At 36.5% G+C, this 13,467-nt stretch overlaps 2 protein-coding genes across 4 annotated transcripts; both read right to left on the bottom strand.

Annotated features, from left to right (window-relative positions):
• Positions 1-3,980: 3,980 nt before the first annotated feature.
• On the bottom strand, positions 3,981-5,459 carry LOC109016316 (protein FAR1-RELATED SEQUENCE 5-like). Its single transcript, XM_018998744.2, has one exon. It carries the CDS (start codon positions 5,457-5,459, stop codon positions 3,981-3,983), a length of 1,479 nt encoding a protein of 492 aa, XP_018854289.2.
• A 2,122-nt stretch (positions 5,460-7,581) lies between these two features.
• LOC108987248 (uncharacterized protein C3F10.06c) lies at positions 7,582-13,153 on the bottom strand. 3 transcript variants are annotated; one of them, XM_018960131.2, is made up of 7 exons: positions 12,765-13,152; positions 12,360-12,517; positions 11,286-11,967; positions 9,565-9,665; positions 9,361-9,469; positions 8,881-8,940; positions 7,582-8,072 (listed from the first exon to the last, which is right to left on the bottom strand). In XM_018960131.2, the coding sequence occupies exons 1-7, from the start codon at positions 13,069-13,071 to the stop codon at positions 7,903-7,905; spliced, it is 1,587 nt and encodes a 528-aa protein (XP_018815676.1). In that variant the 5' UTR covers positions 13,072-13,152; the 3' UTR covers positions 7,582-7,902. The 3 variants fall into 3 exon arrangements, with proteins under 3 accessions (XP_018815676.1, XP_018815678.1, XP_018815677.1); XM_018960133.2 differs by having other exon boundaries at positions 12,360-12,512; positions 12,765-13,116; XM_018960132.2 differs by lacking the exon at positions 8,881-8,940 and having other exon boundaries at positions 12,765-13,153.
• Between the last annotated feature and the right edge of the window lie 314 nt (positions 13,154-13,467).

Here is a 13,467-nt window from a genome sequence, read left to right as displayed (position 1 = left end):
TCATGGTCACACTTGGGTCAATTTTCGGAGGCAAGGGAATCTGGATCTGACCACTTTATAGAGCAGCTCACCTAGTAAATAAGCAAATACAAATGATTATTCTCAAAGTGACCATTCCATAGAATAATCACTTTTGAATGCAAGTTGTCACCCAAGATTTTTTTTTTTCTTTTTTTGGTGGTTCGGGGAGAGCGACATGAGCTAACAAAAGACTAGTTCCACAAAAAAGTGGAAACTCATTGCCAGAAGAGACTTTTGCAATAGTTTGTTCTTCACACGACATTTATCACATTGATGAAGGTTAATCTACTGTATAGTAAAAGTTAGAGAATGAAATGAAATAAACAAGAAATCAACATCCAGCAATCTAGAATAATACCAATTCTAATAGTCACATCATTTTAGAGTAAACATATTTTTATAAGTTTTCCTTCACATGCTAAATCTGCTAAAGCCATCACTTCTGAAATTATTTTCATACTGTGTTTGATTTTAGAGATAATAATAATAATTAGAATAACTAAACAGACAAATTGGAATGATGATCTCACCATTCCTGACCCTGTTAAATATTGAATTGTCCCCTCAATTTGCTTCATGTCTACTCATCCAGAGAGATAGAGATACTTGTTAAGAAGATCGCCATGCCTATTCTCTTCAGCAGTCCACACCCTTGTCCATATTGCCCAAGAAGTAAGGCTCGCACCAGTCTCATCTTGATCTCCATCCAGGGTATTAAGCATTGTCTGGTAAGTTGGAAGGGCTTCTTCTGTGATCATATCTCCAACCAACACGACAAAATAGTCATCAGGAATTTCCTTTGACTTTTCCCTCAACTCCTTGACTTGCTCACAGAATCCTTTCGACTCAGGATTTGGAAGAATTCTGAAAACAATATAGTAATCCAAGTGAAAATGCATTATATATTTGAGTTTGTTAATGCTAAAGCTTTTTTAAGAAACAATAGTTACCAACAAAGAAATGGAATCCTAGGACAAAAAACACAATTAAACGTGAATTATATAACTATGAACAAAAAAGCAATTAATAAGAAGAAGCAGAACGCATTAGCAGAGAAGAAGCAAACAAGGACATAAAAAATAGAAAAGTCATTAAATAAATTATATTCAGACATAATATGTGGAAGCAGTCAGCCAACAGGACCTAGTTCCAAAACAAAAGGTTAACCCAAAAAATCATACCTATCTTTCAGTTTTTTATAAGTAAAAAAAAAACAGACCTAACTCTCAACAAATGACATAAATGATTAACTATTGCACGCATACTCTCTCAAACTTCAAAAAAAAAAAACAGTTACATAAAGTAAGAAAATGGCCAATCTCCTCCACTATTTCTCTCATTTTTCCAACAACCATTGAACAAGAGACAGCCATGTAAAAGATATATATATATATATATATATATATATATGTCCAATGAGAGCCCTGGTGTATAAACCCACATTATAAAGTCAAAAAGATAGTTAACAAGTTAAATTGAGACAGATAGTTATATGAAACAGCTTACCTGAAAATTAGATACAGAATAATATGAGTTACACTTTTTAAGAAGATATGCTCAACTTTATTTCGAGCAATATGCAGACTAAATCCAACCTAAAGACAAACGATAAGCAAAAGCATCGAATCGAACGACAGGAAATGATTACAAAGCTTTTTCAAGAATGCAATGCAGTGAAATCTCAATGAGCTATAAAGAAAAACAGCAATACCCACGTCAGAAAACTACATTTGAAAGACTTCAAAATCACCCCCACATGATTTAATCCAGCAAACTATCTGCAAAAAATTACTAAAAATTCGCTTATGATCGCACCCACACGCATGCCTTCTTCTATGTCAGTCGGGGAAACCTTGTCAACCCTGCCCAACAACAAACTGCAGTTTGGGAAAGTAGAAATCATATGTCAAACTGTTACTGGCATGATAGTATGAGTTAAACATATTCAAGATGGCATCTTGTCTGCTCAAGTTAAAACTCCAAAGAATCCCCATAAAATCCTGTTCTAGCACGCTTGCAAGGGATAAAATATGAAACAGAAATTTCAGAAAGGCACCATAAAACATATTTATAAAAAATCCATTGTTTATCAGATACTAGATCCCACTGACTTGGTGCAGCTAATCCAGTGTCAGCTTCCTTGATGCCTATAAAAATTAAAGTGCAGATCAACATAACAATTTTGATCATTTATATATTTTAAGTAAGCCATAAGACACCAAACAACAAGAAAACAAGAGAAGGCACACAGATCAAGTTGTGACACACAAACATGTCCAATAATGCAATAGCAGCACATACTCAAAACTGAAAAAAAGCTCAATGTTATAAGATAATCATAAGCTAACAACTAAACAATGAAATACAGCAACCAGATAAGTTGAAAGTAAGAATCTTCAAAAGGAATTGATGGTACACATAATCATAATATTGGCCAGTTGTAATTACATGGCTCATATCCATCCAGGTCCCATTTTACAAAAAGTGATTACAAAAAATCAACTTACATTCAGTGATTACATGGCTCAACAGCCCCATATCCAATTTAATTTCAACAAAAATGTTTAAATACCCAACCACATAAACTATATATCCAAATATTATGTTTATGTGTTCTTTTGTCCACCCAACCATGGTTGAATCAGTTGTGATCCATGGAGTCCAATTTGCACCGATTGTGATCCATCCAACCCAATCGACATCGGTTGTGATCCATCCAAATCAAATTGCATCTGTAAGGATTAATATGTAAATATTAATGTCATTTCGATGTTACTAATTGAATCTAAAAAGTCAAGAAATATTACACTTTCTTGACTCCCACCCACTGTTTCTCTCAGCTGGGATCCACCAATTACATTAACTAATCTGTCTTGAACATGCTGGTCATAAATAACAAAAATCAATACATAAATATAAGAACTCAAATATTAATATAAAAAAATAATATAGTTGCAAGTAACCAACATTGGATATATCTATCTCTGATGGGCCAAATAAATTCCTGCATGTGTTTGGCACTGGTGTATCTCCTTCATCTCTCTAATAAACAAGTAGAATTGGCCATTTGTTAGTTTTTGCATTAATAAAATAACCCGCATAAACATGTATATTTAAAATTGAATAAAGTGCACCTGTTTACGTTTCCGGTTTATTGGTGTTTTTTTCGTCTTTCCTTTAACTTTCCGCATTTCTTTCTCCATCCTGGATGCTCTTCTGAGAGATGTGGGTCTACCTTTCCCTCTAACAACTACTGGACTGAGTACTTACTTTGAACTACCCACTGTGGTTGTCTCATTTGTCGTGCAATCAACATTGGAACCAGTGAGGGTCAACGATGGGGGTTCTTCATTCTCACTATATAAGTCAATCATAGCATATAACTTTTGTGTGGCATCCTCAGTATGTTTTTTTGAACCAGCTGCATGAGTAATCATTTTATAACAGATTTTCAATAGACTTGAATATCTGCTAGCATCTGGCCGCTGATCGCCTGCGTCATAACTGTTATGGATTAATGTGTATCTTCTTTTGATGTCCTTCCTCCATCGATCTAAAATGTACTTCTCTGGTAGGGATTTTATCCCGTTACATTTAAATACGGCCAAGATGTGCTTGCATAATATACCCCTCATCTGAAATAAACCACAAGAGCACTTTGCATCTACATCTTCTTCCCTAAAGTCCACAAAATACTTAACCAACTTAGTAAACTCCTCCACACGAACTTCATCCTCTACCAGATAGGTCTTTACTGCACCATCCATTTTAAGTAACTCTGGATCCAGATCGATAATGCCGGTAAGTTGCAGCTGAACTTCCCTAAATTTGGCATTTGTGTACAACTCTTGGAATATTTTTTCGATTGGAGATCTAGATATGCATGGAATGGTAACGCTAAATGAGTGGAAGTCCGCGCTATTTTCATTCTCAATTTTTTTTTTCAATGCACTATCAAACTAGTCGACAAACTCTTTTAAGTTTGTCTTGGCATGAACATAACCGTCGAAAAAAGCATTCATGCTTTCGCTGCGCTGCGTCGTACTCATTCCAGCCCAAAAACAGTCTTTCAAGAAGACTGGCACCCAATGCTCACGCTCAGTGTATAAACTTTTCAGCCAGGCATTCTCATGTAAATTGTAAGTGGTAATTAACTGATCCCAAGATTTCTCAAACTCTTCAACACTTTGGGAGTCATAAACACATTTTAACAATGCATTTTTCATCCCACTTTTGTAGGAAGCATAGGAGGAAAGCTTTTCAGGAACTTTTTTCAGTATATGCCACAAACAAAGTCGATGTCGACTTTCTGGAAAGACAACAACAATTGCATTTTTCATCGCTCTGTCCTGATCGGTGATAATAGCTTTCGGAGTTATACCACCCATACACTTCAACCAGGTCTGGAATAACCATACAAAAGTTTCCGTATCCTCACTAGAAATCAATCCTGCGCCCAACAGAATTGATTGCCCATGGTGGTTTACACCAACAAACGGTGCGAATGGCATCCCATATCTATTCGTCAGGTATGTAGTGTCGAATGTGACCACATCACCAAAGTATTGGTAGACTTCTCTACTACGGGGGTCTGCCCAGAAGACATTTTTTAACCTCCCTTCATCATCCAAATCCATCAGTGCAAAGAAACCGGGATTTTTGCACTGCATCCTACAAAAATACTCTTGAAGTGCTCCAGCACCACCTTTCCCAAGTCGTAGATGTCTTGCCTTGTCGATATAATTCCGACAATCTTTTTCCAAAAATGGAAGGTTCTCAAATCCACCAGCGCCAACGACGAGAGATCCAAAACTCTTATTCATTCGGATGCCAGCTTCATCGTTGATATCTAAGACTCTTTTTACGGAGTCACTCACTTCTCTATTACATCGAAAGAAGCGAGATTTCTTTGGACTCAGGCCGTGATTATGGATATTATGAATTGTTGTTAATCGGAACTTTCCATCAACTTTTAAGGCATTAATCTTTGCCTTACATTCTGTTTTTCCTGTCGGACGTGGTCTAGCGACATTCAACGTCCTATTCCGGGCCTTCCCACCACGGGCACAACCAAGGGTGACATATCGAACAGTCTCATCATCTCCCTTCTTAGTCCTTCTTGTCATCACCCCAAACCCACATTTCTTAGCATACTGCTTATAATAATTCATTAACTCTTCAAAAGAATTAAATTCCATCCCCGACTGTGGCTCCTCAATCGTATCACCATCAACTACATCCTCTAACTGAGATGTCCCGGCAATGCCATGCTCAACTACATCCCCTATGTTTTCAACTCTTCTGCTTGTAGCGGAGCTTGTAGTCATAAGAGGAGTCGGGTAACTAGCATTCTGCAAAAAGAGCGAAAAATCAATAACTAAATCAATAAGAGGAGTCGTTGAGGTTTTCCTGTTCTCAAATATCTGAACAATATGCATGCTTTGATACACATGAAGTAAGAAATGTACTGATTTTTGCCGTTTTGTTAAGGTTTTCCACTAGTGACTTGCTGTTCCCTATTCCTTGATCTTTAAGCATACGACTTGATATTACTTTGTGAATAATATCAGTAATATAAATACTTAGTTTTGCTAATACTAGAATGGTAGCTTACTTCTCTACAAGAAAGGAGAAAAGGGAAAATAAAATAATTTTCAGCAAGGGCCTGCCTTAGCCCATATCTAAGTGGTGAAGTTGGTCTGCTAGGTGCAGCAACTTGATATGGCAAGATTTGATTTGCTATCCCCATAAATGTTAAACTTCTGTTGCAAATTAAAACATGTCATATGAGGTGTGGAGGATGTCTTCCACATTGGCTTCCAAGCAGAAAAACTCTTATTGCATTCTCAAATATCTGAACAATATGCATGCTTTGATACACATGAAGTATGAAATGTACTGAGTTTTTCCGTTTTGTTAAGGTTTTCCACTAGTGACTTGCTGTTCCCTATTCCTTGATCTTTAAGCATACGACTTTTTATTACTTTGTGAATAATATCAGTAATATAAATACTTAGTTTTGCTAATACTAGAATGGTAGCTTACTTCTTTACAAGAAAGGAGAAAAGGGAAAATAAAATAATTTTCAGCAAGGGCCTGCCTTAGCCCATATGAAAGTGGTGAAGTTGGTCTGCTAGGTGCAGCAACTTGTTAGTTTACATTAGAAAAATTCTTATTATTAAGAAAACATCAGAAAAATTCTTTGGTAGCTACCCAGTGGCTCCATTTTTTTTTTTTTTTGCTAAATCCCAGAGGCTCCAATTGTTTCATCTACGTTACTTCTGTTTCAAAATGTGCAAAATGTCCAATTGTTTCATCTACGTTACTACTGATTTTAGATTTAAAATGTGCAAATGTTGGATTTTAATAGGATCTGAACCCACTTTTCAATGACAGTTAAGAGAAATTCTAAACAAATTTTAATCTTTTATGCAAGCTACTGATTTTAGATTTAAAATGTGCAAATGTATACAAGTTATTTATATATTTTGGAAATAAATATCAACTCAACATAGTCCTACAAATATAAATATAACATACCGCGATTGGGAGATTTGAGTTACATGGTATTAGCATCGATGGGTGTTCTTCCCCTTTTTCCATGTTGAACCCGTTGATTGAACTGCATGATTCCACAAGAGGAATTAAAACTGGCCATACAACTAGTCCATCCAGGTTTATAACATTTGCAATATTAGCTCGGAAATAGAAACAAGTAGTGAAATTAATTGTCATATTAGTGAAACAAGCAGGTCCTGAATGGTGCTCATTAAAACAATATCACTTGACATGTAAAGCTTGAAGAGCATCAAAGCTAGCTCCTAAACACATGCTGCAAATGAATACTCATAGCAACTTTGGTTTCAGTAGAAAATATTCAAACTGTTATTAAACCCAGACAGCAAAGAGTGCAGGTGTCACCACATCACTAAAACTATCTGGCTACTCGGTTTACATGTTCACATGAACGAAAGGGCGATTAATAATACCCAGATTAATCAATTTGCAGCATATAATAAACAATTGAAAATCTTCCACCACCAACCTCGCCCAAGAATCAAAGAGTGGAAAATACAATCAAACCTCTCAGTCTACCCTTTGTGCAAGTAGCTTTATTGTTGTAAAAAAATAGAAGCATAAAACAGAGGAAAATAAAATCAAACCTTAGTCTACCCACGACGGCACTCTCTCAAACACAGAAATCGACCACCGACGCAGATGAAGGTTTACAAGGCACAACGACCCAGTTTCTTCTGGGATGGACTAACAGTTTCTTCTGGGATGGGTTCGACGACGGCAAGTAGACAATCGATTCATAATGCACTGCGTCGCTGTTTTTCTTCTTCTTTTCGTTTAGATCTAGTTTTGCCGCTCGTGATGGCATTTCATTTGTCTGATTCAATTTTTGTTTTTTTTTTTTTTTTTTTTTTAATAATGCCACGTAAATAGCCGGTTACGCAAAAGGTACGCTTGGCGTGTACCTGTAGCATTGTTGTTTAATATATATCTCAACGGCAAAATCTGCATATGTTGTTATCAGGTCTTGTTTGGATTTGAAACTTACGTCAATACATCTCATCTCATTATTACAACTTTCTCAAATTCTAATACAAAATATAATAAACAATTCAACTTTTTTCAAATTCTAAAATAATAATAATATTAAAACTAATATTCTAACAATATTTTATTCAACTCATCTCAACTCAGCTCTGAATCCAAACGGGAAAAAACTCGGGCACAGTTTGCAGTCCAAGCTCATATACATGGAATGCTGCAAGTTGCAAGATTTCAGAAAATATTTTCATAAATAAATGGTCTACAAATTCTGTAAGCTATGGAGAGGCATTGAAACATGCACCCTTTTCCGTCGTCATGTCATCAAACTGAAGTACCGATGCTTCCACCGTTTAGAAAACCAAAAACTTGCTTCAAATTGCCTCTCGATGGCCGAGCATTTGTTACAAATTTACATAGATATACAAGTCGGCGTCGCAAATCCCATTTAGTAATCCGTGTCTCCTTGAAGGATTTCCCATCGTCAAATGTTCCTAATGAAAGTTTCAACTTTCAATACAGAAAATAAGCATAGACAGATAATATATAGCAGTTACTTCATATATTATGCTAGTCTTGGATAATTGAAAGAACCTCGGTAAATATAAATAAATACAGATCCCAACCACACAACAGAAGATCATGCTTACGACAAAAAAACTAGCTTGCGGAGAGAAAATTGAGGAATATGTATTCAATGACTCTATATGTGCAATACAGCTTCGGTAGAACTCGTTAGTCATTAGTACATATGATACGTGCTAAGAAAATATATGCAGTTTATTACAGTTCTGAACATATTGTTTAGAAATAATCTCACATTGTCTGTGAACAAAATCTTGAGCATATTTATAAGAAATGAACAATCATCTCTTGTAGAACCGGTTTTATGAGATGAGTTAGGCCCATGAATTTCTTCATTGTGAAATAACCACTTGTTCCAAAAACTTAAACTGATGGGAATAGGTAGATTTATTTATTTATTTTATACTTTAACACTCTCCCTCACGTGTGGATCTCCCTTTAATGGGTGGCCCAATACGTGAAATATTTTAATTAAATGAGATTGAGTATAGAGTTAAGGTTCAAACTCAGGATCTCTGCTCTGATATTATGTGAAATCACCACTTGTCCCAAAAGTTTAAACTGATGGGAAGAGGTAGATTTTATTATTTATTTTATATCTTTAACATATAATTGATAAAGTATCTCAAGGTAAGAAAAAGTTATAGCTTTTAACTTCCATCAAAATTTAGTGAAGGGAAAAGCGAGAGAAAACAAATGCAGAACAAGGCGACACACCTTCCTCATTGAATAATGATGTCAAGATAGCAAGACAAACGCACACACTTATATCTTCCCCTGGAAATAGAAGATGCAAAAATACATTAGCCAGACACCTTTAGCAAAATTTTGAGAAGCTTATGTAAAGAAAATGGCTCCTTTCCATTTTCTAAGGGCCACTGAGTTCAGAAAAAGCAGTGTTAAAACAAGAGGTCTGCAGAAAATCGGTTTTGGACCAAATAGTAACAATTAAAATTTAACACAACAATACTCAAAATTCAAGAAACAAGAGAAAAATGTTCTTTAATTCGAGGATGAATCCTGTACAAAACATGAATACAAAGGCCAATTGAAATGATATGATAAAAACACATTTGAGCTAATTCAAATGATTCCATGTCCATGGACATGGATATCAGTCCATAACTTGGCACATCTAATCCCATCAAGTTAATAAATATGTATTACCACTGATGAAAGAGAACTTAGAATCTTTACCATTATCGCAACAAACGAGAAGTGTCTTCCCTTTACTAAGTTTCAACTTTGCAAAGTTTACCGCAGAAGGAAGATTGCTTAATAAGGAAAATCGGTCCAATTTTGATGTCTGGCCAATAAGAGCCAAAGTAAGCAGACTAATCTCCAAAAATGAAAACAAAATGATAATAAAAAGTGTCAGCTTTTAATTTCTATTGTACTCACCACCATAGGAAGATGCAAATGTGCTTCAGAATCGGGAAGGTAGAGAAAGATAGACTCTTGGTCACAATTCAATATGCAATCAACATTAGATATCTTTGAAGCTGCACAAAAGCATGCAAACTTGCAGGTGAGCCAAGCGAAACATTTGAGAATTATGAATTACTGCTTGAATAATGTTGCTGGCAGAACTAAGATGGGAAAGAGAGAAAATAAGTGGATAAGATGATATAGGACTAACAGTAAGTGTAACACCTGCATTTAGAGACCAAAAAAACCCAATCAAAAGGATGAAGAGAAACCCAACATAAATGATCCTTTTCTTAAGCATAGAAATCTGGGGATGAGGCCCCTCAAATAAGATTTAATGCCTAGCAAAATAAATAAACTACAGAAATCCAAATCAATTTTGATTATGAATCTGCAATAATTTGAAAGCATACAAAAATATCTGTGAGGTGGCATTATCGACTTTTGACTCATAAGTCACTTTATTAGATGGGACTTCCAAACCTTTTTCCTTGTTTTCAGATATCTAACTGGTAGATATCTGAAAACACTGGTAGATATCCAACTGGACAGAAGAACTTGTCCATAAGGCCATGCCGGGAGACTCGTGAGATGCAAGGTAAAGCTGTATATTCTTCTCATTTCTGGTTTTGAATGGTTTTTATTTAATTGTGTGAGTCAGGTGTATTCCCATAGTTTATATATTTCTAGAATGTGTTGTAACTTAGGTCTTTTAGGTCTTATTTGTTGGTTTTACTACACTATAATGGTTAGACATAGTTTTCTATAAAAGTTGGTGTAACATTTTCTGTCCAACAGAGAATAAGTTTATGAGAACTTTGAGCAATTATGCTTGGCATTTCTCTGTGGTTCCTTCTCCAAGGTGTGATCCGAGGGAACCCTGGGTGCAATGCCTGGGTTTAATTAATTAGGTGTGATTGCCTAAACATATCTTCTTCACATATTCCTTTCAAGATGCCAGAAATTTCCCATCAAATTCTGACCAAAGACTTTGATTTTGCGCCAATTATTTTCCTAAAATTCTTCTTGTTTAAACCCTAAACCCCCCATCCATAAAATAGATAAAGCTGCCCAAGAATTCAATTCTACCATTCTCAGCAACTGTCCACAGCACCCAGAACAGCAGCTTAAAATGGAGTTTTCCTGGCCGGTTTACCTCCAAACCGTGTCCTACACCCCCGCTTTACTACAAACCACATCTTTCCTAAATTTTTTACCTCTCTGTACCACCATAAACTAACCCTAGCTCTTCCTAAACTCTACAACAAGTTGCTGTCCAGAAGAACCAACAACTTTGCTTCCTTCTTCCAGCTCCTTTAACCCTGTCAAGATTTTTGTTTTTTGTTTTTTTCTAATGTCTTTAACCCTGTCAAGATTCAAACTTTCATGAACCTATTTGACCCATGACCTTAGATATATTCGATGCCTGATGCCCCCCATCTCTTACACCAGAATTGTTGTCAAAGCACTTTGTCCTAGATCAACGTTCTTTCATGTTTTGTATTTATTTATTTATAGTTGAAACGAGTTTCCCCTTTTTAAGTACGTAACAAAGCATTGAGTACCAAAGATATTAACTCACACTAGCAGAGTGACTATATATAAATTGAAAAGAAGTTTCGGAAATCTAAATAACCAGCCCTAGTGGATGAAAAAAAAAAACAAAAACAAAAGATAATTGCTACTTAGCATACCAAGTTGGGATCTGCCAACTGCAAGATTTGCTGAACCCAACCAGGAAATTCCACAATCTTCATCATAAGACTTCTTATCAATTTCAATGTTTGGAATATCCAATGATTGTGGAACTTCTCCTTGTGAAAGATGAACTGAGCTCTTTGAAGCCTTGACTGTGACCTGAGGAGCATTTTGTCCCCTTTGTGAACGATAAACTCTATCCTTTTCAACCATATCTGCCACCTTCTGATTACACAAATCAGGCCCTGCACTTATAAGATCATAGGCATGACCCCAGAAAAGATTAGGTGATAAACCTCTTGCCCAGCTTTCTTCATCGTCTCCTGCTCCTGCTATATAATTCCAGCTAAACTCTGAGATAGACCTGTGTTGAATTATTCCGTTTGAGGAAGAGGCAGAGAGAAGTATGATGGGTGTGAAATCCCATGAATCATGATCAGGCACTTCATTTAACCAGATGACAGTTTTTTGCGAAATCCATAGAGGACGTAGGGGTTTTTTCAAGCACAATGCTAGAGAGGCAATATCAGCACCACTAGCATCTAGTTGTTTAGTCCATTCTTCTAAGCGACCCTCAATATTGGCCTTCTCTGTTTCAGAAACCCAAAGGGGAAGGTGCAGCGAGGAATCCCATTCAAGAGAGTTACTGTCATCATCTTGATCAGAAATAGTTGACTTCTGTTCAAAATCAGGTCAGTGAATAGAGAAATGTGAATACGTTTAAGACATACAGAAGGAGATGATGCAGAAGGAGATGATGTTAGATAAATAAATGAACAACACGCGCAAATATACAGAGTCATATAAAAGAATTCAATAACTTGATCACAAAACAATAATGCAAAATCACCATGCTCAAAGAGAAAATAAAACAGAAATCAGTCAGAACTAGACATAAACCAAAAAGGAAGAACACAAGCTCGAATTTCACACTTTCATTGAACTAAGGCATCATTGAGGCATTACTTAACACAGGGGGCATCGCTCTTCTGCGTCAAGCAAGGACTGTGAAAGAGAATTTCAGAACTCTAGATTCAAACTTATCGTGCATGAACTATAGTAGCACTCACCCGGTCCGCTGGCGCTGTACTATCAAGCATCTTGTTCAAATAATTGCGAATGGACCGATTCAAAACACAAGTCCAAATGGGTATTGTCTTTGACATGCTGTCCGGAAACCGTTTCCCTCTTCTAGTGGAATCAACTATAATGCAGCCTCCCTTCTGTCCTACCCATCAAAAGAGCAAACATTTAAAATATCTCAATTTCCCAACACCAACACAAATAAATAAATAACAACAACACATTATCAAGCCAAAAAGAATGGAAACTTCAAACCCAATTGATTCTAATACGATATGCGCACATAAAAAGTGTAAAATCCCTCACTTTCCCAAATAATTTTTCTTTTCCACCGATATCTCAACCATCAAACAAGGAAGAGAGTCGTGAGGAACAAGGTAGCTAAGTTATACCGGCGAGTTGAGCTACGTGGAGGTTGAGGCGGGAGGTGCTGAAGGACCAGTTGTTGGCGTGACCGTCGGTGGATTTGAAGTAACAGGTGGAGTGGAAGTTGGGAGAATACCAGAGGCCACAGCGGAGGTTGGCGAGGAGAGGGAGATCGGGCCATAGCTGGGAGATCTCACCCACGAAGATGGAGTCATCGTAGATGGATCTCAAGGCGTTGTAGAGCGTGTTCTCTCTCCGCTTTATTGTCCTCGCTGCTTTGTAGATGCTCAGCTTCGTCGCAGCAGCCGCCGCCGCCGCCATCGGGTCCTCCATGGTTGTTAAGGTCTTGAGCTAATTTCAGGTGTAATACATATGGGTAAAGAAATGGAATTTGTGAACGATGCAATAAAGAAAGAAATTATATTAGAATTTAATTAAGATGGGTTGTTTGCACTTATTATTTAGATTATGAGTAACGATTTTTATAAATATATCTAATTTATGTCTTTATTCCTTCAAATTCGGAAGAAACAAATACTTTCGGTTACAAAGAAGAAATAGCGACTTCCGTAAAAAAAAAAAAAAAATAGCAACTAATAACAGTATCCAAGATTGTCGGCGCACGGAGTTTCATGAGTCAGAAGCAGCAGTGTTGTCGACGGAAGCTGTTGTTCGGATGAATTCACGTGTAATTACTAATTATAGTACGTACCCAAACTCCAACAGAAC

The sequence above is a fragment of the Juglans regia genome, chromosome 1 (assembly GCF_001411555.2).
Source record: "Juglans regia cultivar Chandler chromosome 1, Walnut 2.0, whole genome shotgun sequence".
Lineage (NCBI taxonomy): Eukaryota > Viridiplantae > Streptophyta > Magnoliopsida > Fagales > Juglandaceae > Juglans > Juglans regia.
The sequence above is the reverse complement of the archived record's forward strand: the minus strand, read 5'-3'. Positions and strand labels throughout refer to the sequence as shown.

Coding starts and splice junctions, on each gene's coding strand:
- LOC108987248 (XM_018960131.2), bottom strand. CDS start 13,071: ATGGAGGACCCGATGGCGGCGGCGGCGGCTGCTGCGACGAAGCTGAGC. Junction 12,518..12,764: donor CCACGTAGCTCAACTCGCCG/GTATAACTTAGC, acceptor TTTGATGGGTAG/GACAGAAGGGAGGCTGCATT. Junction 9,470..9,564: donor ATTTGCATCTTCCTATGGTG/GTGAGTACAATA, acceptor CTTATTGGCCAG/ACATCAAAATTGGACCGATT.
- LOC109016316 (XM_018998744.2), bottom strand. CDS start 5,459: ATGCATATTGTTCAGATATTTGAGAACAGGAAAACCTCAACGACTCCT.